The sequence below is a fragment of the Leptodactylus fuscus genome, chromosome 10 (genome assembly GCF_031893055.1).
Source record: "Leptodactylus fuscus isolate aLepFus1 chromosome 10, aLepFus1.hap2, whole genome shotgun sequence".
NCBI lineage: Eukaryota > Metazoa > Chordata > Amphibia > Anura > Leptodactylidae > Leptodactylus > Leptodactylus fuscus.
In genome coordinates this window covers 52,090,644-52,115,980 of record NC_134274.1, presented here as the reverse complement: position 1 = coordinate 52,115,980, position 25,337 = coordinate 52,090,644, and the positions used below count along the sequence as shown (strand labels likewise).

At 43.1% G+C, this 25,337-nt stretch overlaps 1 protein-coding gene across 2 annotated transcripts in view; it reads right to left on the bottom strand.

Annotated features, from left to right (window-relative positions):
* The window catches only part of NFKB2 (nuclear factor kappa B subunit 2), a 51,787-nt gene extending 27,459 nt beyond the window's left edge, over window positions 1–24,328 (bottom strand). The window contains exons 1-7 of one of the 2 annotated variants that reach the window (XM_075258173.1): window positions 24,006–24,328; window positions 10,270–10,351; window positions 7,400–7,440; window positions 6,525–6,623; window positions 6,105–6,256; window positions 4,888–5,000; window positions 3,860–4,018 (exon numbers count right to left, since the gene is read on the bottom strand). In XM_075258173.1, the coding sequence (XP_075114274.1) occupies window positions 3,860–4,018; window positions 4,888–5,000; window positions 6,105–6,256; window positions 6,525–6,623; window positions 7,400–7,440; window positions 10,270–10,351; window positions 24,006–24,038 (679 nt within the window). In that variant the 5' untranslated portion in view covers window positions 24,039–24,328. The remainder of the gene's footprint in view (window positions 1–3,859; window positions 4,019–4,887; window positions 5,001–6,104; window positions 6,257–6,524; window positions 6,624–7,399; window positions 7,441–10,269; window positions 10,352–24,005) is intronic. The other variant, XM_075258174.1, reaches the window with a different exon arrangement.
* Window positions 24,329–25,337: the final 1,009 nt, after the last annotated feature.

The following is a 25,337-nucleotide window of genomic DNA, read 5'->3' as shown; positions in this document are numbered from 1 at the left end:
AAAAAAGCTTCATAATTAGGAAGCTTTTTTTCCTGGCCCAAAATAAGCCATACGTTATTTATGTGTGAGCTAACCCTAAAGCCCCGGGATGTCTTATATCTACAATAAGGAAAGATTATCACTAGTTCACTACAGCAGTCTTCTACCCCTTATGCGACATTACAAGGGTGACACAATGGTCGAATTGATGGACCTTACCATTTCATTGATTGATTATTTTCATCACTATGTTACCAAAAGCAATAAGTGACCCTGACTGCACAGGATTCATTTCTATCATGGCACAAAACAAACAAGGATTTCCAAAATTATGTGACTTTATTTAAGATAACCATGGTTATTTTTAAGGCAGAAATTCCTTGGAGAAACCTTATTGACCTTATGAGTGCGGAAGCACTACATTGCATTCATACATGGCACAGCCATCCATCAGGTGTCCAGGCTGATATCCTATCCTCAAAAAATGTCATTACTATCAAAGTGGTGAAGGTGAGCAGTTGTTTCAAGGAAGCCTCCAGCACCACAACAACCTATACAGGGCATGGAGACTCTGTCCAGTGTAGCAGCCATTCTGGAGTAGTGCGACATGGCTTAAGGGAACATGGGCAGTGCTGCAGGACTCCGGCACAGTCACTATGGCTCCATTCCCTTTATAGGTTCTGGTGCTGCAAGAGGACTGGAACATCAGATTGGGAGGGACCAACTTCACACTCATATTCTATCCTCAGGACAGGTCATCGGTATCAAAAAAAGGTCTCGAACATAGAAATCCCCTTTTAGAGTAGTTTTCAGATGAAACTATTGTTATTATTATACTGATTCATTAGAGAACCGCTTTGGTATATGAAAGCGCATAAAGAAAAGAAGCAACAGTGCAGTAGCTCAGGATGACATCTGAGTGCAGTTTGTATGTTCTCTATGTGCTTTGGTGGATTTTCTCAAAGTATTTATGGCCTATGCTAAGGAAAGACCATATAATCCCTAACCCCGGACAACCCCTTTAACTGGTTTCCTATGACATCTCTGCACATTGCTGTATATCAACATTAATAAACAACAGCCAGCAGAATAAGCAAACAAGGCAACACAGAGCACCCTAAAATGTTACCCTGCAATGGTGGCAATCTTCCAGCCCAAACACTCTTTTGCCAACGTAGAAAGAAATATCCCTTATTTTATGCCATAGAAGGTGCTCACAAACATGAATATTACTCACAGCCGTATGTGTAGGATACGGTTACGAAATAAAGCTTACGCAAGACAAAGGTCCTTCAACATTTTCCTGAGAACAACTGAAAACTATTACAATGACTAGCATAAAGCAGAACAAAAAACCCCAGTGAGTCATCAGTCAATTTAAGGAAGGAGGAGGGTCGGGGAATTCCTTCCTAACACAAAACATAGCAGTCAGTCTAGTTGTGTAGATCAATGTCAACTGAGCTTCATAGTTATTGATTGACGACTGATCCACTGCCACATCCAACCAATGGCAGGGAATTCAATATCCTAAGAAGTGTCACAAGGACAGGGGAAAGTCTCTCCTCTAGTCCTCGGATCTCCTGCACCTACCAGAAAGGTCTATGTGTTATTAGTGATGGTCAGCAGAGCCTTGTTCTAGGCAGAGACTGGATGAGCAGCCATTTCCAGGGTATCACAATGGAACCAGAAAGTAAAGACCAAGGGACCTGGCCAGTGTCACAATGGGATCAGCAGGGGATCAATGGAGCAAGCGCTTCTATTTTTTGTGTTTTTAACCCATTGTTAGACCATTTCAAAAGTGTCCAAACACCAGGAAATTGAGTGCAATCTGCCAGCAGTATGTTATAGAACAGGAGGAGCAGTGCGGTGTAAGACAGAAAATTGTAGGAAAAATCAGTAAAACATATTCATTAAACCTCTGCTCTGACTTTCCTAGTAAGTCAATGAGGTTGCCCTATCATGGATTGACAGCTCTCTGTGTATGCACTGTCATAGAGAGCAGGCAGTCACTGATAGGACCACCTACTCCACCTAATAGAAAAGAAAGAGCAGAGGTTTCTATTTATAAATGACAAGTTACACCACAAACCTATACATTCATCTGCTGGGCTCCTCCTGCTGGCTTCTGACTACAGAAGTGACAGGTTCCTTTTAAAGAGTACATATACCTTTGCAACCACTTAAAGGGAACCCATCAGGATGATCTGGGGCACTAAAGCAGAAACGTACACTTTGGGACTTGTGCATAGAAACCAGGGTGTACGACCCTGCCTACACTGTAGAACTGTGTAGACGCCAGGGGCACCAGAGAGGAATCCCATGAGCCTCATAAGTATAAAGGTTGTTCCCTAGTCCATAAGAACATGTGGATTGTTTAGTGGCCCAAACTGACCTGACAGGTTCTCTTTATCACTCTGATGAATCTCATAACACCAAAATAAAGCAACCTTGCACAGTTTTGTGTGCACAGTACTGTTACAGTCCAACGGGTCTCCATCACTTCAGACTAATAACCCACTAAGTAACGTGATCCTGCAGGTTGTTTTACCTCTAATCCCTGTCTGTAAGATATCAGGAGGAAACAAAAAAAAGTCAGATAACTACAATATGTGACTGCACACAGGGTGTCTATAACCGTAGAGAAACACTAGCTTGTAGAACAGCTGTACACACAACGTGGTAGGATATTATTCTTAGAAACTAGTTATTTCTAATACATTTTCTACAGTACTGATTAAAAAAAAAAAAAAAAACAACATTTAACGGGCCTCTCCTCAAAGGGAGAACCAACACAAACCTACCAGGAGTGGAGAATCCTTTCATATAAACTAGTTCAGCATAAAGCATTAGATAGGTAAGATTCTCATTATTTGGCATCTACGGGGACAGAGAAACTGTGTGTACTCTTGAATCCATCCTCTTTTAGTTGATACACAAAGTGAATTTCCTCTCTTGTGCAGAAATTGGATTTCCATGTACAGTATACATTATTCATTTCAGAATAAACACATATCAAAAACAAGAACATCAAAGCACAAGATATTTATCATGTCAAAAAGAAACCCAGACACAAATAATGTAAAACCCAGCAAGTGATTCGTACCAGTTTCTTTTATCTCGGGCAGCTTACTGTCAGCAAAGACGTTTCTACAACACTGACTAATTTCTGAAGATTTGTTTCTCTGCGTAAAATTAAAAGGTAACATCGTCACTTTAAGAGAAATCTTCCCTGCCAGCTCATTCAACAAAAATGTAATTCCCTGCTTTATATTGGAAAGTACACGACTTCCTTGTTCACTATACAGGGCGCTATCAAATCATGTCTGACACTGAATCGCTCACCACACACCCGACACTCAACAACTACATAGAACACATTCTCAAAGCAAAACTTATCTAAAGTCCTTTTTTTTTTTTTTTTTTTTCCCAAGATTTTCCTGTCATTGCCTTTTTCTTTTTACAATATTATCCCCCCAACTCTGCTTGCAATCATTTCATAGGACCTTTCCTTGTAAGCCTCAGATCACAACCCACTATATACCGCTGGTTTGTATTGTAATAGAAAGAATATTGCAGAATTATACAACATATATATCACTGCATTAAACCAGCCGTCATGTTTTAGCTGATTTTGCTGCGTTAGTTCTTTTTTTTTTTTTTGGGGGGGGGGGGGGTCTGCATTTCGGGGTCTATTTGTTTAGCATATTATTTTCATAGACAAAATTTGACATAAAATTTGTATTTAGTTTAGGTGAAATGTGCAAAAACCTGTTAGTTCTACCATAGTTTATTATTTATAATTTTGTTCGTTTTACCTAATAAAGGCTAAATAAATCGTACAATAAATGTGAAATAAGTCCTGTATAAGGAGTATACTTACTGCTGTCATGAATGGGGTCTGAAATAACCGGTTTTAAAGGCAGCGTATACGCTCCTGTGCTATCCGGCAAATAGGCTGTGAAGCGGAGGCGTACAATACTTAAGTCTGTAACTTTCTTCAGCTCCTTAACATCTGCATCAATCTTCTTCTCGTCGTGTTCTGAAGGGGGAACAGTACAACAGTATTTTTTATATATATATTACATATACACACACACACACACACACACACACAGACATATATATTTATTATGTAAGTATGGGGTCTTCGCAGGGTTACACAACCCTTTGGTGTTCTGGTGAGACCTAGGGACAATGTATTTGCCAGCAAACTAATAATGCAGCCAATGAAACTAAGTTACCTGTAACTCCAACGTTATCTAAAGAAATACTAACATGTTCCGCTAATTCTGCTGCAAATTTTTACTATCTACATTTTTGGATGCAGTGAAATGTATCTATAGAGTCTTGGAAGGATCTGGCTTATACTGCATGGGTGTATTACATGGGTTACTCCAACTTCCCCAGATGATAATTGCTGAACTCTAATAGTTTCAGAGAACAGACACGTGGTGGACAAGTGGGTTCCTCTGTAGCAGAGATATATATGGTGAGACAACACCTTTAGGCTACTCCGCTCATCTATTCTGATCTATAGAGGCGAGACTCAGGAGAACAAATTGGATCATTGCTAACAGCAACCAGCTGGGTCTGTCACCAGGGTGAAACATCTTAAATCAACAAGACATCCACCTTCCACCCAAAACCCACCCCAGAGTAAGAATAGTTCACTTCTACAACAAAACATACATTTATACTGTGGGAAGTCTTTGTATGGAAAATAATAGCAGACTGTAGTGTTCCTTACAACAACAAAAGGTCTCCGTTTTGGCCTATTTTGTGGGCCAATTGATATGTTTGAGCTATCCTGGCACCCTATAGCAGTTGTATGTCAATGAGCCTAACATGGAGTGGAAAACTGAATAAGAATAAACAATGCTTCCCCAGTTCGACAGAGCTATACCTCACCTGTGAGTGTGCGCGGCCCTCTGCAATTTCTCAGTAGCTGCCGTCTAATCTTCTCTTTTAAAATGTCAACTTGGCTCTTTTTCGTGACATGAACAATGCCCAAGTTATTAAATCTGAATACATGAGAAAAATAGTTACACTGAAAGATGCTACAATGTGTTTAATAAAAAAAAAAAAAAAATAAAATAAAATAAAGAGTGCCATTCTGTGATGGATCAGATCAATGGGTACCATTGGTACCATTTATTATTCTGTACAATGTACTAGGAAGCTGGAAAAATTCCCCTGCTACATTCACCGTACGGACACAGTGCAGAGTAATGCCTGTGATCAAAGTTCATTAGCTCTAGGTCTCAGCTGTCCATCTTAAAAGATTTGGCATCTGTCGTAATAGCACAGCACATGTCAGGAAGCAGTTAAAGTAGATTACATTTATGTAATGACAGAAATGTCAGAAAATCTAAAGTCGTGGGGAAAAATTTGCACCAAAGATTAAGATGGTATTTTGGTCCCACACATTGCCTTCTTTCTCTGCTTGTATCTAATGTTTATCTTACTCTCTGTCTCAGCTCCTTTGGTTTGTACATTTATATTGTGCACTGGAAAAAAGCAGGTTCTAGTACACAATATACAAGTACAAACAGCCTAAGGGTCAGTTCACATGTGAACTGGCCGCATGGGTTTTGACACCGAGAGAGACGCGGCGAGCCGCTTCTCTCTCTTGTCAAAACCCGCCTGCCGCGACCATCGCGGTCGCGGCTTTCCCCTCCGCTGTCGGCTCAAATGAATGAGCCGACATAGGAGGGTGCTGCCGCAGGTCGCTTCTTTTCTCCGCTAGCGGCAGCCCGCCGCTAGCGGAAAAAAAAAGCCCGGCGGTCTACATAGACCACCATTGTAAAGGGGCGGATTTTGAAGAAAAATCCGCAGTCAAAATCCGCCCCTTTGCCCACGTGTGAACTAGCCCTAAGAATAGTAATAGGTTTATGTATAGTGCCAAAGAAAAACAGCAGAGACTGACAATATCTAAGGAGAACATACTTGGGCCCTGATCACACACTATACACTAATGCAGTAGCTTGTAGTGTGCATTTACCTTTAGCCATCTGCTCATATGACACTGAGATGAAGGAATATGAGCTTAGACATCCAATACACATCCAATTCTGTTAATGCGGTTTTCAACATACAAGTGGAAAACCCAATCCTAAAATACTTACTGAGCTGTCATATCTTTAGGTCCTACAGTCACCACACAATTTCCCATTTCGCTGGCATGCTTTCCTACCAAACTGTGTGCGTGGACTCGAGGGGGGTCAGTGTGAGTTACCAAATCTACCTCGATTTTGGCCATACCGACATAATTGAAGATCTGAAATCAAACATACATCAGTATTGCAAAATTAACAAAAAAAAAAGAATACATAGTATACGTCTGCAGAATGAAGTTATCTGGTGTACAAACAGGACCAGTCGGGTACAATGAGCATCACAAAATGGCTTACACAGATAAATCTTTAGTTAGATGTTCTAACTTTATTTATCAATATTACAAAAACTAAATATTAGATCACTAAAATCACAAGCACTGAACACGAAGCTCATAATGTCATACCAAGAGTAGCTTGTAATGCACTTACTTTAACAGTAGGATAGGTTTTCTTTCCCTTCTCACTTGATGCTCCGGGTAGTCCTCCATGAGAAGGCCCCTCACATACATAGCGGAAGCGAAAGCCACGCTGTTTTATAAAAAAAAAAAAAAAAATATTAATCAATAGAATGTCTGAGAATGAATAATATATAATATAATATAATAGCCACTAATTATAGAGAAATGCATTAATCTAAATCATGAATTCTTCTCATCATCCATGAAGAGAGAAGAGCTTGATTGTCCCGATCTCTAGCTAAGACTAGAATATAGATCTGTGCACCTGTGTGAATGAAGCCCTGGAGATTGCAGACTGCTGTACATGGCTTCTCTTTGGCAGTCCCATAAGGGTAAGTTCATACGGGGTTTTTTAATCAAAAAACTGGGTAGCCATGACAAAGCTTCCAGCTGGGCACTCCGCTCCCGATTAAGACCAATGAATGGGCCTAGTCCTCCGAGGGAGTGTCTTCAGGCCAAATTGCAAGGAGACTTGGCCTGAAGAATGAGCAGCTCCCCTCTTTTTCCGGGTGCGGGAACAAACCGGCTCCCGGAAAAAAGACCTGAGCGGCTCCCATTGATTTCAATGGGAGCCGCCTTTTTGGTCAGGATTTTGAGGCAGATACGGCCTCAAAATCCAGACAAAAAATCCCCCTTGTGAACTTACACTAAACGTGAATGGACTGGCAGAATGCAGGTGTGACTGCCACTTTACTCACACAATGAACACAGGACACCATTCTCAGGACCAGAGGGGGCTGGACACCCCCTGTTCATACACATCACCTATACCATGGATAGCTAAGAAGTAGTTACGGTGGGCCAACCCCTGTAACACCATTCATGTTTGGGATATAATGTACTTACCTGTTTGGGTTGTTCGATGATTGACAAATATGGACCAGTTTCTGGAATGACATAAGATGGCGTATGAGTCACACAAATGTATAAAAAATATGTACTGTCTTCCAAATGTAAATGTAAAGCCATTTGTCACCTAGATGGTAGAGATAAATATTCAGAAAACCATAAGGCTGTCTGGCAATACCTGACTCATAGTATACTAGCTTGGAACCAAAGGCAGACCTAACTCTTGTCACACTTTATATATATGACTACCGTAGTACAGTGTGCACATGAGGAGTAAGAATATTTCTGGCCATTACATGGCTTCTATTTCATACTATTTAGCAGTTTTCCCCTCTGCACACTATCTGTAGATGGCATTTCTTTCTAAGCTGGTGGGTGGATATTAGATGCCAGAGTGTCAATAAAGGAGAAGATGGAAAAGAAATTTAAAGTGGTATTCCAGCCACAAACATGTATCACCTATCCACTGGGACCCATATACTGATGACTAGCATGGGAGCCATTGGAACTAGATGTGTGAATAGATAGTGGGTGGATAGCGAGAACCACTTCTAAATAGAATTACTGTACACAAGATCCTCTGTGTCAGACAAGTAAGGTGTGAACCATCTTGGATGTGTATAAGGGCTAGTTCACACGGGGCAAGAGGGGGCGGATTTTGGTGTGGAATCCACCCCCTCATAATACAGGTCTATGTAGACCGCTAGGGTCATTCAGTGTCAAGTGAACCATTGATTTTTTTTCTAGCATTTATGATAAAATTCTAGCATTTTTTTTTGGATTTTTTATTGATTTTCAAAGTTCAGAAAAAGTGCGAATTTCTGTGTTGCCTGCCTTTACATTTCTCCTCATAACTTAGGCTAGAAAAAAGATAGAGAAACAAAATAAACGCCATTCTACTCAGAACTATACAGGCTTTCACCAAATATGTCACAAGAGTATCTTTGTTAATATTTTACCCATGTGAACGCAAACGCAAAATTTTAAAACGCATTTCCGAAAAAATAACGTTTTATTTAAAAATTTCAAAAAAATGCACATGGGCCTGCTATGCCCTTAGCCACATCTGTACCAAAATTCAAGTTGGGATCGCGATGGGATAATATTTTAAACTATAACTATTACAGTGTCATTCCGAAAATCTTGAATTCAGATCTGTTCAGCCTGTGGACAGTGAAGTCCATGAAGTGGTAGAAGGCGGCACAAGATTGGCAATGGATGACATAACTGGTTATGTGACCTGTGAATATGATCGGCGCTGGTGGCCGGCTACTGTACTCTCCAAAGATTGTGAAAATGAAGACATAAAATTGACTTTTTTGCATCTTTCTGGTCCAGCACCATCCTTTGTGTATCCACGAAAACCAGACATTTTACAAGTCAACAAAAATTAGATAACTCAGGTGGAGCCGAACACCATGACAGGCCGTACATACTCTTTGACACAAAAGGAAATGGCCATTGCTAGTAAGCGCTTATGGACAAGATTACATTTCACTCACTAGAAAGGACAAATTGATGATAAAAGGCCAATAGTTTAAAAATGTCCTATTAATTGTTTGATTAGTTCATATTTTATACAATGAGGATTTATCTACTGGACTATTTTTCTTAATAAATTACATGTTTAGTGATATAATAAAGAACAATTGTTACATGTAGAAATAGGTGTTATGAATATTGGTTCTTGTACTCTTGTTAACATATAATTAGCATGAGACTATTTCGAAAATCGCACTTGAGGATATGAGCAGCGTTTTTCTTTCGGTTTGTTCAATGCATTCAGGTTGAAAATGCTGAACAAGCTGTGTTCTGATGATAAGATGTATTTGTTCTGGCACTTACAGTATTTGTTTTTTATTTTTTTTATTGTTGCATATAAATGTTGAATTCAGCAAGTTGTAATTTGAAAAGAAAAAAGGAAGAAGCCACACAAACATAAAATAAGATGATTCAAGGCTTTAAAAAAAAAAAAAAAAAAAAAAAAAATTGATCCCAATTTGGGCCCAAGTTGAAAACCTGTACAAATATAACCAAGAACACAAGTAACACAAATGCATTTTTTTTTACAATTTTAAAACATACGTTTTTTTCACAATTGCGCATCAAAATTTTGAATTTGATTTCTCCAAAACAAAATATAAACAAACATCGTCTTGCGACATATCAAATGAAAGCCGGTACCGCTCTGAGAAAAATGATGCCTCTCCCACCTATTTATCTTAATTCTAACCCAAGATATGTTAAAAAAATGTAAAGCCATACCAGGCCAAAATTCACACTTTTTCAAAACTTTAGAAGTCTATAAAAAATTAACTGATGAAGAAAAAAATTCAAAACTTTTTATTTGTAATCAACTTAAGTTGTACTTCATAAAAAATAAAAAATCTAAAGACGTCAGGTAAAAAAATATTCCTATTTGGATCACTTGATATGGAATGACCCGCTAGCATTCTTTTTACTGCTATCGGTTTGTTCCCACTAGCGGAAAAAAAAAAAACCTGACCTGCCCTTTCTTCTGGGCAGATCTTTTCTGCAGTACGTGGACAACATCTGGTAGCGTAAATGCTAAATCTGCAAGGTATCCGCCCAATGTGGACATACCCAATTTCAGTTTCTCTCTAATCCAATCTCTGATAACTTAGGTAACATATACAGTGAATACAATTCAGATATGGGAAATTGTGTGAATTTTCAATTTCAAGAAAGAATAAACTGTGAACTGAAATTGGTTAAAGGGGTTGTCCAGGAATTGGGGCCACGCTTATGGAGGCTGGGTGGCGTTTTATGACTAACATGACAAGAGTCGATAAAGAAGACGCAGGCAGAACAATTTCATAGCATTACAATTTCCCAGGGTAACTTACGGATTTCCGAATCAGGATCATGGTGGTTTATTGGTGAATAGCCAAAGCCATTTTCATCAAGATCCCCATTAAGAATGAGCTGCTTGGGGAGACATAACAGAGCACATTAAATACACAACATTATCACAAAAAAATGAAGTTTACCTCCCAGCCACTGTATTTAACCCCTTCCTGCCAAAGCCATTTTCCATTTTGGCTTTTTACTCCCCACTTTCCAAAAACCATTAGATTTTTCTGTTCACACAGCAATTTGCTTTTTACATCCATCACTGTAAGGGCCCTTTTTGCAGGACAAATTGACATTTTTATTGATGCCACTCTGGGAAGCACACAGGGATTTAGCACTTTTTATTACTTTATGTTATGCTAGGCAAAGTGGTGAAAACAGTGATTTTGTGTGACCATGCAGCTGGCCATTCACCCTCTCAAGCCAACCTCTTTACTAGTGTGGTCAGATTTGACCCGGCAGACAAGAGACCTAAATGTCCATGATAAGTGTTGTCTCTGATCACTGACACTGCTGGTAGATCTCATCTATGTAAACCGGCACAGGCCCTCCTTAGAGGGCGCTATGCACCTGCCATGGATTGTGGGTGTGGAGAACGGAGCTGTGGAGTCAGTAGGCCAAAGCTCAGATTCCTTCAGAATAGCCTGACAGTCATGGTCAGAGATAAGCAGAAAAGCTCCTCAATTTCTGAACGCTTTCTTATGAAATATATAATATAACAAAGTATTAATCTAATATTAGACAATATCACTAATAACATTAATACAATCATTTACAATAATTAGTTTTTTTATTTTGAAGCCGGTAACTTTTTATTAAGCCCCAACTCAGATTCCACAGGCTTGAAGGGAACCGTTCTGATTGTACACGCAAGTCCTATCTGCAGGACGCATGGGATATAACCGGAGTACGGCAGATTGAGATCTAGTTTTGCTAATGTAAAGACACAGGCCAGGGCCAGGCTGCTAGTTTTACCTTAGGGCAAGGCTTGTTTGTTACTCCCTGTGACATGTTATTAGCAGCATGGTTTTGTGGGTTACTATACTGCTAGTAAGGGCTCACAAGTGGTAAGTAATAAGGCTGCTCTGACACGGCAAGTCCACAATTGAGGGTTTTCCACCGGATATTTTAACTGTGGTGTGTCGGGACGTGACCGAGGTCCGCAATTTATAGAGCAGGTCCATAATGGCCGTGAATTCATGGCACTCTATGGGCCAGTGCGGCAGTTCATGGGTGTCTGTGAAGTCTATGTTGCTGATCAGCAATATGCGGACTGTAGAATCATTACGGTGGTGTAAGACCAGCCTTAATCATTCACAAACTCAAGGCTAAGCCTGGTGTGCAGCCGCTCACACAACCAGTGTCATCCCCAGAGGAGGGCCAGTATAACCTGTCACTTCTTCATTTATATACATGCTCCTTCTGTGCTTAGGTGTCCAGTGGTTGGTCCAATCCAGTGACTGGCATCTAGCTCTATGAACACTCATACAGGAAAGGCTGTCAATCCCTGAATAGGAGCGCCCACTGGACTCCTAAAGACCAGAACAGGGATTTACTGCATTCCTGGCCTCCAGCTCTATAACGTGCTACCCGCAAACCTGACTTCATTTTTAACGTGACAGGTTCCCCATGGCGTTTGCTGCTTAGGCCCGATTCACATCTGCATTCGGGCCATTCCGTTCCCCTATCCACATAAGATATGCAGAGAATAAAGTCCTACGAGCAGCACTTTTCTCTCCACGTTTTTCATGCGGAAACCGGAGCACTAACCACACGAACCCCATTATAGTCTATGGGGTCCGCGGATTTCCTTAGGTAACCACTTTTTTTTATCCGATAGGTTTCCATTCAGGGGCTCCCCAAACGGAAACCCAAACGCAGAATTGAATTGGGCATTACAAGACTCATTAGTTTTGTGCAGCCTCAGAAATAGTTCCACTTGGCAAGCTTGGACACAAAAACAATAGAAAATATATTTTCAGCCAAAGTACACAAGAAACCAGCTGATAATAGTGAAAGTGTAGCTTTGAGGAACATTCCAAGTAAAGATCTCCAGTACAGTAATATGAGCAGGGGAAAGGGTGCAGCCCAAGGATTTCTGTAGCTGTGATTCAGAGCGGAACAAATTACAGGAATCACCAGTAACAATACAAGAAAACAGAGAGAGCATGACCATATAGACATAAAACAACATAAAGACATGAGACTAAGATCAGTATTCTTATTAAAGCAGTTATTAAAAAAAAAAAAAACAATCAGGAATGACTTAAATTCTTATAAAATGAGGTGCAGCAGCACAGGATGAACTCTCATGTGTACAAGGATCTATACCTAGTAATATGACTTCCCCAACACAACAGGATGTCTATAACTACTTGTAAGCCCTTCAGTGATATGAAAGCTAAGTTCATATGTCGCAATGTCTGCCTGAAATCGGCAGGCGAAAACGTCCTGTACCCACAGTTTTTCGTACGCACAGCTTTGAAGCCTCCTGATTTTTGCAAAAAAAAAAAAAAAATTTCAAAAAATATAAAAAATGTGTGAAACTGTTCTAAGGGACCGTTCACTCGGCAGAAAAATAGGAATTCCTCTTCATTTTCTGACTGTTAGCCACAGCAGAATGCATTGTATCACGGCTTTCTGTTAGGCCTAATCGCTTGGGAGTCACGGGCTGTGGACGTGGTAGTTGGATCAGCCCCAGCATCCGTGACAAGACTGAGCAGGAAGCTTATTATTTGCATCCTACTGCGATAAAAACAATGGGACACAGAGTTTGGGTGTAATATGCCACTGATTTGGGGGCGAAATCCAGCCCAAATTAGGCTGGGGTCACACAAGCGCTTGAACTCTGTTCGGGGTTTCCGTCCCAGAACCTGCTGCAAGCAATGCTTTTGTCTACGCACTTTTTGCCCTTTTTGGATAATGACTTTTTTAAGGCTGAGGCCCCACAGTGCAGAAACGCAGCTTCTTTTGTGGCAGATTTTGTTGCGGTTTTTGAGCCAAACTCAGGAGTGGATTGAGTATAAGGGAAAAGTATAAGAACTTCCTATATATTCTCCATTCCTTCTGTAGCCATTTTTGGCTTTGGCTCAAAACACCACAACAAAATCTGCAACAAAAAAAAGCTGCATTTCCGCAATGTGTGGCCTTAGCCTTAAGCAGATTTGGTTTCTGTTCGGGACCCCTGAATGCAAAACTGAACACAGGTGTGAACCTAGTGTCAAATTCCTACGAGTGAACAGCCCATCAAGCTCACCTCAACCTCCAAGTCAGTGTACATATATACAAGGGCAGCAGAAGCAGAGACATGGATGTGAGAGAAGCCATGCTGGCTAGTGTCAGCCCTATAAAGATATGTAGATGGGAGCAGCAATACATGGAGGTGAAACAAACAGTGCAGAGGCCAAGCTACATATACATGACCGCACACACTAGGGATGGTTAGAGAGCAGAGGACAAGCTACATATACATAACCGCACACACTAGGGATGGTTAGAGAGCAGAGGACAAGCTACATATACATGACCACACACACCAGGGCTGGTTAGAGAGCAGAGGACAAGCTACATATACATGAACACACACACACACACACACACACACACACACACACACCAGGGCTTGTTAGAGAGCAGAGGACAAGCTACATATACATGACCACACACACCAGGGCTTGTTAGAGAGTAGAGAACAAGCTACATATACATAACCGCACACACCAGGGCTTGTTAGAGAGCAGAGGACAAGCTACATATACATAACCGCACACACCAGGGCTTGTTAGAGAGCAGAGGACAAGCTACATATACATAACCGCACACACCAGGGCTGGTTAGAGAGCAGAGGACAAGCTACATATACATGAACACACACACACACACACATACACACACACACACACACACACACACCAGGGCTTGTTAGAGAGCAGAGGACAAGCTACATATACATGACCACACACACCAGGGCTTGTTAGAGAGTAGAGAACAAGCTACATATACATAACCGCACACACCAGGGCTTGTTAGAGAGCAGAGGACAAGCTACATATACATAACCGCACACACCAGGGCTTGTTAGAGAGCAGAGGACAAGCTACATATACATAACCGCACACACCAGGGCTGGTTATAGAGCAGAGGACAAGCTACATATACATGACCACACACACACCAGGGCTCGCCAATTGTGCCTAAAAATAAAATCTCACTTTTTTTTTCGTGTTTGTGGGTTATTCTAAAATTTTGCTTTTGCTAAAAGAAACTATAAGAAATGAGCTGTCACAGTGAGGAGGAGTCAGATACAGTGATGTAGCTTCCTTGTCCTACCAAAGGATCCCATATTATTCATATTATTCAATGAGCCCTTCATCTGACAGACCAGAGGAATAGACACCAGCACTAGGGGGAATCTAGAGACATGACAAATTGAAGTATCGCAGCAATAATGGTGCCCACATGTTTTACTGTAACATGGCAAGCACATGGCTTTATGTTCTTCACTTGTACTTACTACACGGCCTAAATCCACACAGATTCATATAGTACATGCAGAGAAATAAACACTACCTATACAGTCAGCCTGTATCTCACTTCCTCAAATGCAGCTGTGGAGGAAGTGATCATTATATGAGTCTATGGAAATAACATTCCCCCCCACCCCTACAATAAAAGTATACACTGTGTGCTCCACTGGGATTGGGACTTTCTAGTATTTTGTTTTAATTACGGGCTCTATGGACTTTACCATTATCACTAAGCTTGGCCATGTACGTTAGATAACTCTTGGCTAAACCTCCTCACCCTACTAGACATGCTCTGCAAGTGCTCTTAAAGGGGAAACTGCAGTAAACTTCTGCTAGACACCCCTGACAGTCACTTGGGGCATGGAGATGGGGCATGTTGCAATCCAGCTGCCCAATTCTTCTCCTCCCCATAATGATTGCTATAACCAATTCCAGAACATACAACTAATAGGGTCTAAGAGGATTCCAAAATATCTGACAAACCCATTCCTGCAGACAGATATTGTGCCAGTATGACTAGAGCCTTGTCTTTTATAACAGTGGATACCATCAGCAGATAAAGCAGAGGAATACACTCTAAGGGTGAATTCACACTGAGTAAACGCTAGCTTATTCTGAACGTAAAACACGTTCAGAATAAGCGGCGTCTAAAGCAGCTCCATTCATTTCTATGGGAGCGGGGATACGAGCGCTCCCCATAGAAATGAATGGGCTGCTTCTTTCACTCCGTGCAGTCCCATTGAAGTGAATGGGGAGTGCCGGCGTGTACGCTCCGGCATGAGCAGAGCTTGCCGTATACGCCGGCACTCCCCATTCACTTCAATGGGACTGCACGGAGTGAAAGAAGCAGCCCATTCATTTCTATGGGGAGCGCTCGTATCCCCGCACCCATAGAAATGAATGGAGCTGCTTTAGACGCCGCTTATTCTGAACGTGTTTTACGTTCAGAATAAGCTAGCGTTTACTCAGTGTGAATTCACCCTTACTGAACTTTCTATTTCTTTAGAACTTTCTATCTTTTAAGGGATTTTCCAGTTTTGTGTAAATGAAACCTACTTATTAATGGAAAGTTTGCCAACTTTGTTAGATACTTTACTGAAATTAATTTACTGAGAATAGAAACACCATTTTTCGCGCTAGATTCACACTAGTGTTGGACTGTCTGTTGTTCTGGTCCATAGGAGAAGAAGAGCAATGGACATGTACGAAGCCCGACGGACCCCCTACCCCATTGATTTTAAACTGAAGGACTTTGATAGATTAATCTATCAAATGCTACAAATCAATGGTTAGACTATGAGACGGCAGGGTGAGACAACCAGGAGGTCAATAAAGTCTCTTTACCATGCACAGACAATAATATACTTTATACTGCAATACATTAGTAATGCAGTTTATTGTACAGGATCAAGCAAAAAAAAAAAAAAAATTTTAAAAAATTACTGGTTTTAAATAAACATATTAGGTTTCATTGTGTGCGCAATTCCAAACTATGAAAATATAATGTTACTAGCATTACCCGCGACTTCGTCCGCGCTGCCCTTAGTCCCTACCTAAGATATATGTGTTTCACAGTATGTAATGAGTTTTTGATGTGTTCTAGGGAAAGTGGCGTTTTGTTTTTGTTTGTTTTTTTTTTTTGGGGGGGGGAGGTTTTTATTTTTGGACATTTTTTTGTAAATTTAGGTTCTGCATTTATTGCACTCTCTAGTGGTCTCGAACCCCAGGGTGTGTGATTAGTAATGCAATGCATTACAATGGGAATGCATTGCATAATACCGGCGCTTCGATTGCAGGCTATGTACCATATCCTGCAATAAAAGTGCCGGTTTTATGCCATGCATTACACAATACTGGCGCTTCAATTGCAGACTACGTAGCATAATACCGTGGTTTTATTGCAAGTTACGTAGCATAGGGTGCAATAGAAGCGCCGATGTTATGCAATGCATAGGCTGCAATAGAACCGTGGGTTTTATGCTATGCTTTGCATAATACCGGTCGGTGGGCGCAATGATCGTCCACATTAACCCTTCCAGCGCCTCAGTCACAGCTGATCGCGGCGCCATTTCCTCCGCTGGCGCATGGGTGCTGCTATGTTCCGTCTCCGTGCCGCCACCCAGGCCAAGCTCTGGGGCCGGCGTCACGTTGCTATGGCAGCCGGGAGCGTTGCACAGGGTCCCCAGCCTGTCGGTCTTTCGCTCCTACTGCAGCCTATGCTACGTAGCCTGCAGTAGAAGTGCCGGTTTTATGCTATGCATTGCATAATACCAACGCTTCTATTGCAGGCTACGTAGCATAGGCTGCAGTAGGAGCAAAAGACCAATAGGCCAGGGACCCTACGCAACGCTCCTGGCTGCCATAGCAACATGACACCAGCCACAAAGCTTGGTCTGGGTGCCGGCATGGAGAAGGAACATAGCAGAGAAAGAACATTGCAGCGCCCACGCGCCGGCGGAGGTCATGGCGCCTCGGTCAGCTGTGACTGAGGCGCCGTTAGGGTTAATAGGGCCGATCATTGCGGACACCGGCCACACCCCTGGACTCACCTTTTGCATGCTGTCTAGGCCGCAATATCTGCCGGCATGAGCGGTCCTGTGTAGCCGTCCGGCATGCCGGCGGTGTGTAGGCAGCCTGGGATGGCAACGGTGGCCAGAACATGTGGGCTGCCGCCATGTTGACTACCATCTCCCCGGTCAATTGCCCCACCCACACTTCACCGGCAACGTATGGTGCCACAGCGCTGGCTCCATAGCCCGCTCACACCCTGCCAGGCACCAATAGGAGGTGTGTGGAAAGACCTGGGCTGGCGTAATGCCAGCTCCTACAGCAGAGCCAGAGTGAACTTTTGAGGGTCGCGGTGGTGATTTGGGGTGAGTGACCAACATTTAGAGTAGCCTATCCTTCCTTCCTGGGCAATATGTCGGTTCCATTCAGCCGTTTGGTTGCGATCGAGGAACAAACATCCAAACACACAAACTTTCACCTTTATAATAGTAGGATTACGTGGCTGTGTTGTAAAAAAAAAAATACTGTAATGTGCAAAATGATGTGTTTTGACCACCTCACCTCTCCAACAAAAAAAAGCAATAAAAAGTGATCAAAAAGTTGTACATACCATAAAATGGTATCAAAAAAATCTACAACCTGTCCTGCAAAAATAGAGTTCTAGATAAGTTGTGACAATAGATATTGAATCAGTATTGGATGCCAGTAGTGTGATCTGGCAGCGGGGGTTCTGTTGGGCTGCTTCCCCTGTGGGCACTGAACTGGGATGGTAGTGGTCACCATGCACCATTCTTTCTGACAATTTATGGGATTCTCCTCCTCATTTGGTTACGTGATGTCACTTTCTCCGTGCTCTGCCATTAATCCCATGATCCCCCATGGCACAGCATCACATGCACAGCTATAGGACTGTACAGCTATTGGACTTTTTATAAAATATACAATAAAAACATGTTGGTTTTTAGAACATCCCTCAAATATTCGACTCTGCTTATGGTTACAGCCCCTTGTAGTGAGTGGCAACAACAAAAAAAAAAAAATTCTGCAGAAATGTCCACGGTGGAAACACTTGTTCTTTTTTCACAGCAGTTTGAACTGAAAGTCCACAGAGTTTGCTTTTGAGGACTTTCTGCCCCTATTTTACCCATATGGAAAACACCAGTGTTTCCTAAGGCCCCACAGGCCGGAAATGCAGCGCTACAGCGCTGCGGGAACAACAGCGGCAGGAACGGTTCTTCCTGCAGCGCTTTGAACAGAAAGTTCACAGAGTTTTCCTCTGCGGACTCTCTGTTACCATTATATCTACGGGAATGCCGCCGGCGTTTCCGTAGATATAATAAACATGCTGCGATTTCCAAAATCGTGCCACGCTGCAGATTTTAAACGCAAAGTGGACATGGGATTCGCATGAATCCCATCCACTTTGCTGTTACTGTATAACGCCGCGATTTTTCCCGTGGCATTTCCGGCCTAAAGGTATAATTGACTTGCTGCAATTTTCAAAAACGAGTTTTTGAAAATGCAGCTTTCCCGCTGCAATATTTGCTGCGGCGTTTCTACAATGAGGGGCGCCGGCCTAAATGTAGAATATCGTGCTACTCATTACTGCAATTAAAAGCTCAATGCAGTTCTTGAGATGCTTAAGATTGCAGAAAAGCTGCTTTTTATTGGTTGCTGATTTTGCTGCAGTTTCTTGAGACAAAGTCAAGAGACCTTGAAGAGAAGTGGGAAATATTAAGAAAGTATTAATACTTTTCCTGCTAAACTCACTCCTGGGTTGGGTTCAAAAAACTACAACAAAGTCTGCAACAAAAAAGCAGGTTTTCTGCCACTTGGGGCTTACCCTAAGGCCAGGCCCCACGTAGCATAAACGCCGCAGCAAAAACCGCAGTGTTTTACAGTCACTATAAATCCACACATTGCAGAAAAGTGCAGCAGAAAAGTGCAGCATGTCAATTATACCTGTGGAAACGCTCTCTCTATAGATATGATGGAAGCACAAAGTCCACAAAGGAAAACTCTATAGACTTTCTGTGAATGGCGCTGTGGGGAAATCACGATCCGTTGCTGCCGTGGTTTTTCCCCTAACGCTTTTTTCTGCGGAGCCTTAACTTAATGGGATTTTTCAAGCCCCTAATGTCTGTTTAATATTAATGACCTCTCCACACCATAGATAACTATGTGATCTATGTGGGTCCAGCACCCAGACCCTGCACAGATCAGCTGTTCCATTAGTCTACTGGAAGTTACAGCAGTGAACAAGGAACGGAAGCAGCTCCACTTCTATTTAAGTAATTGGAGCCAGAGCTGCAGCTCCCATCCACTGTAAAATGCTGAGGCAACACTGAGGGAACTGCAGTTGCACTTCTATTATTGGAATAGAGGAGTTGCATTCACTCCCTGTCCACTGCAGTAGCTTCCAGCACCTGGAGACAGCCAGCACAGCTGATCTGTGTGGGGTCTAGGTGTTAAGACTTCTTCAGATCAGATATGGTTGATCTATCAACACAATAGGTCATCAGTATGAAACACACATTAGGGTCAACAAATCCCTTTAAGGCTAAGGCCCCATGTAGTGGGCTGCAACCAAAAAAATTATACCTATAGGGAAACAGAATGTGTAATTGACATGCTGCAATTTCCAAAACCGCAACGGACTGCTGGACTTATTTTTCCTCCTTATTCTGGTGCAACTCACACCGGGAGAGAAACAGATTAAGAACATTGCACAAGATGACGGTCTTAGGGCTAGTTCACACGTGAGTATAAGGGTGAATTCACACTGAGTAAACGCTAGCTTATTCTGAACGTAAAACACGTTCAGAATAAGCGGCGTCTAAAGCAGCTCCATTCATTTCTATGGGAGCGGGGATACGAGCGCTCCCCATAGAAATGAATGGGCTGCTTCTTTCACTCCGTGCAGTCCCATTGAAGTGAATGGGGAGTGCCGGCGTGTACGCTCCGGCATGAGCAGAGCTTGCCGTATACGCCGATCGTATACGGCAAGCTCTGCTCATGCCGGAGCGTACACGCCGGCACTCCCCATTCACTTCAATGGGACTGCACGGAGTGAAAGAAGCAGCCCATTCATTTCTATGGGGAGCGCTCGTATCCCCGCTCCCATAGAAATGAATGGAGCTGCTTTAGACGCCGCTTATTCTGAACGTGTTTTACGTTCAGAATAAGCTAGCGTTTACTCAGTGTGAATTCACCCTTAGGGGAGGTTTTTGACAGCGGATTTCGCGTCCAAAACCTCCCCTTATAATGGTGGTCTATGGAGACCGCCGGGCTTCTGTTCTCCGCTAGCGGCGAGCTGCTGCTAGCGGAGAAAAGAAAGGACATGTCCTTTCTTCAGGCGGAAGCCGCGCTTTCGCCCCTGGCAGCTCCCTCCTATGTCGGCTCATTCGAGCCGACAGCAGAGGGTTAAGCCGCGACAGCGATGGTCGCGGCGGGCGGGTTTTGACGAGAGAGACGCGGCTTGCCGCGTCTCTCTCTGTGTCAAAACCCGCGCGGGCAGTTCACGTGTGAACTAGCCCTTAATAAAGCAGCTGGCCTGTGCTAGATTTTCTGCATTTTGATAAAAAAAAAAATACAAGTAGCAGCTAAAAATCAAAAACAGACAATATTAGAAAGCTGCAGGATATTTCATTACACAGTGATTAGATGGGATTTCCCCATTCTGATTATAAGATTGTTTCCTTCTTATCAGGGGAGAGCTGCCTGGGCATATGCAGGGACTCTCCATTATATTGTATGGGAGATATGGAAACAACCAGATCTCTCCAGATACTCATATGCACATAAGCGTAAGGGGACTTTCCCCAAATCTGTTTTATTTTTTTTATTTTTCGCCTAAAGCTGGAAAATCCCTTGAGGCTAAGGTTAGGTTCACACTTGTGCCATGCTCTCGTATCCACCATTGGACCGGAACGACGGCGAGACAGTCTTCTAAAACAGCACTGAACCACAGGAGTCCGTCTGGTGTCAGTCGGGTTTCCGCTGTTTTCATACTGAAAAAAGTTCTCTGTGCAGGACTTCTCTCTCTGTCAATTTTCGGTGGAATCTGCGACTCCAACACAGATATGTTAACAAAGCCTAAGCTACACACAGAAAAAATGCTACCAAATGTCCAGAGAGACATGCAGTAGTTTTTCAACTGCACAAAGGCCAAATCTACAGTAATAATTGACATGCGGTGGGGGTAAGTTTAAGGGTAAACCTCCTATATGTGCAGACGGTAAGCATTCGCTTGTGAGGGGGAGGACACCCTCATTTTCTCTCATTATGTTTTTTCCTAGTGTCAACTATGGCTGGATAGACAAAAAAAAAACAAAACTAATAACATTATATCCAGCATGTCCTGCAGGTAGCCTGGCACAGATATGTAAAGGAGTTGACCTTTAGTAATAAAAAGGTGTTAACAAATGTTTAGCATCTGGCTGTGTTCTTCACACCCTTAAAGCTGGGTTCACACTGGGTTTTTTAGTCAGGATTTTGAGGCGGAATCCAAGTCAAAATCCGGCTCAAATAACCGCCTCCCATTGAATTCAATGGGTTCCTTTTTCCGCAAGCAGAAAAGTGACATGCCCTTTTTCTTCACGCAGTGCAAACACTCCCTCCCGACTAGGCCCATTCATTGGGGCCTAACCGGAGCGGACTGCCGCAACTGGATGTCGATGCACTGTATGTACTACAGCGGCATCAAATCCCAGCTAGCCGTTTTTTGGACCGGATTCTGAGGAGGCCTTTGCCTCCCACTGTTACTACTGCACAGAGTTGTTGCCCCCACTGTTACTACTGCACAGAGTTGTTGCCCCCAGTTACTACTGCACAGACTTGTTGCCCCCAGTTACTACTGCACAGACTTGTTGCCCCCACAGTTACTACTGCACAGACTTGTTGCCCCCACAGTTACTACTGCACAGACTTGTTGCCCCCACAGTTACTACTGCACAGACTTGTTGCCCCCACAGTTACTACTGCACAGACTTGTTGCCCCCACAGTTACTTCTGCACAGACTTGTTGCCCCCACAGTTACTTCTGCACAGACTTGTTGCCCCCACAGTTACTACTGCACAGAGTTGTTGCCCCCACAGTTACTACTGCACAGAGTTGTTGCCCCCACAGTTACTACTGCACAGACTTGTTGCCCCCACAGTTACTACTGCACAGACTTGTTGCCCCCACAGTTACTACTGCACAGACTTGTTGCCCCCACAGTTACTTCTGCACAGACTTGTTGCCCCCACAGTTACTACTGCACAGAGTTGTTGCCCCCACAGTTACTTCTGCACAGACTTGTTGCCCCCACAGTTACTTCTGCACAGACTTGTTGCCCCCACAGTTACTACTGCACAGAGTTGTTGCCCCCACAGTTACTACTGCACAGAGTTGTTGCCCCCACAGTTACTACTGCACAGAGTTGTTGCCCCCACAGTTGCTACTGCACAGACTTGTTGCCCCCACAGTTACTTCTGCACAGACTTGTTGCCCCCAGTTACTTCTGCACAGACTTGTTGCCCCCACAGTTACTACTGCACAGACTTGTTGCCCCCACAGTTTACTACTGCACAGAGTTGTTGCCCAGTTACTACTGCACAGACTTGTTGCCCCCACAGTTACTACTGCACAGACTTGTTGCCCCCACAGTTACTACTGCACAGACTTGTTGCCCCCACAGTTACTACTGCACAGACTTGTTGCCCCCACAGTTACTACTGCACAGACTTGTTGCCCCCACAGTTACTACTGCACAGACTTGTTGCCCCCACAGTTACTACTGCACAGACTTGTTGCCCCCACAGTTACTACTGCACAGACTTGTTGCCCCCACAGTTACTACTGCACAGACTTGTTGCCCCCACAGTTACTACTGCACAGACTTGTTGCCCCCACAGTTACTACTGCACAGACTTGTTGCCCCCACAGTTACTACTGCACAGAGTTGTTGCCCCCACAGTTACTACTGCACAGACTTGTTGCCCCCACAGTTACTACTGCACAGACTTGTTGCCCCCACAGTTACTACTGCACAGACTTGTTGCCCCCACAGTTACTACTGCACAGACTTGTTGCCCCCACAGTTACTACTGCACAGAGTTGTTGCCTCCACAGTTACTACTGCACAGACTTGTTGCCCCCACAGTTTACTACTGCACAGAGTTGTTGCCCAGTTACTACTGCACAGACTTGTTGCCCCCACAGTTACTACTGCACAGACTTGTTGCCCCCACAGTTACTACTGCACAGACTTGTTGCCCCCACAGTTACTACTGCACAGAGTTGTTGCCCCCACAGTTACTACTGCACAGAGTTGTTGCCCCCACAGTTACTACTGCACAGACTTGTTGCCCCCACAGTTACTACTGCACAGAGTTGTTGCCCCCACTGTTACTACTGCACAGACTTGTTGCCCCCACAGTTACTACTGCACAGACTTGTTGCCCCCACAGTTACTACTGCACAGACTTGTTGCCCCCACAGTTACTACTGCACAGAGTTGTTGCCCCCACAGTTACTACTGCACAGACTTGTTGCCCCCACAGTTACTACTGCACAGAGTTGTTGCCCCCACAGTTACTACTGCACAGAGTTGTTGCCCCCACAATGGCTGCTGCTGAAGGAGTCGTAGTGCCTCACACAGCCGGTTACCCCCTAATCCACCATACGGAAACCATGTTCTTCCAGTACTCACGGGGTCATAGGGCTCCATTTTAAAGACAGACATGAGGCAATTCCTTTCCCCCTTCCAGTGTACAGGTACAGGGCACTATTCGCGTAGTAGTCTCCCAGAGCCGAGTGCGTCCTCCAGTGTGCCAGTGTAAGAGCCCGACTAACAATGACGATCCTCCGTGACAGGACAGCAGCCACAACGGGTTTCTGAAGAAAATTACAGGGGAAAAACAACTGCGAGAGAGGAGTAAAAGGGCAATGTGAACAGCGGGGAAAAGCGAGAGGGGGAGGGGAGAGGAAAAGTTGGAGCCTCAGGAAAGTCCCTAAAATACCAGATCTCTGAGAAGTGACGTAGGCGGGTCACGTGACCGCCCCTCACAGCATCCACCCAGAGCAGGAAGCAGAGAGCGGCGTCACACAGTGTCTGTCATAGACTGTCATATACACAGTGTCATATATACTGTCACATAGTGTCATATACTGTCATATACACAGTGTCATATATACTGTCACATAGTGTCATATACTGTCATATACACAGTGTCATATATACTGTCACAGTGTCATATACTGTCATATACACAGTGTCATATATACTGTCACATAGTGTCATATACTGTCATATACACAGTGTCATCTATACTGTCACATACACAGTGTCATCTATACTGTCATATACACAGTGTCATATATACTGTCACACACTGTCATATACTGTCATATACACAGTGTCATCTATACTGTCACACAGTGTCATCTATACTGTCACACAGTGTCATAGACTGTCATATACACAGTGTCTGTCATAGACTGTCATATACACAGTGTCATCTATACTGTCATATACACAGTGTCATATATACTGTCACACACTGTCATATACTGTCATATACACAGTGTCATCTATACTGTCACACACTGTCATATACACAGTGTCATATATACTGTCACACAGTGTCTGTCAATACTGCCATAAACTGTCATATACAATATCATACACACAGTCACATACACTAACATACACAGTTTTTTTTGTTTTTGTTTTTTTTGATTATGCTTACTTATTTTGTGTAGACTGTGAGCCCCATATAAGGATCACAACATACTTTTTTCCCCCCTATCAGTATGTCTTTGTAGAAAGGAAGGAAATCCACACAAACACAGGGAGAACATACAAACTCTCTGCAGATGTTGTTCTGGAAGGATTCGAACCCTGTCCAGTGCTGCAAGGCTGCAGTGCTAACCACTGAGCCACCGTGTTGCTCATCATATACACAGTTATATACACTGTCATAGATCTGTCAGATACACAGTTATATACACTGTTGTCATATACACTGTTGTTGTATAGCTG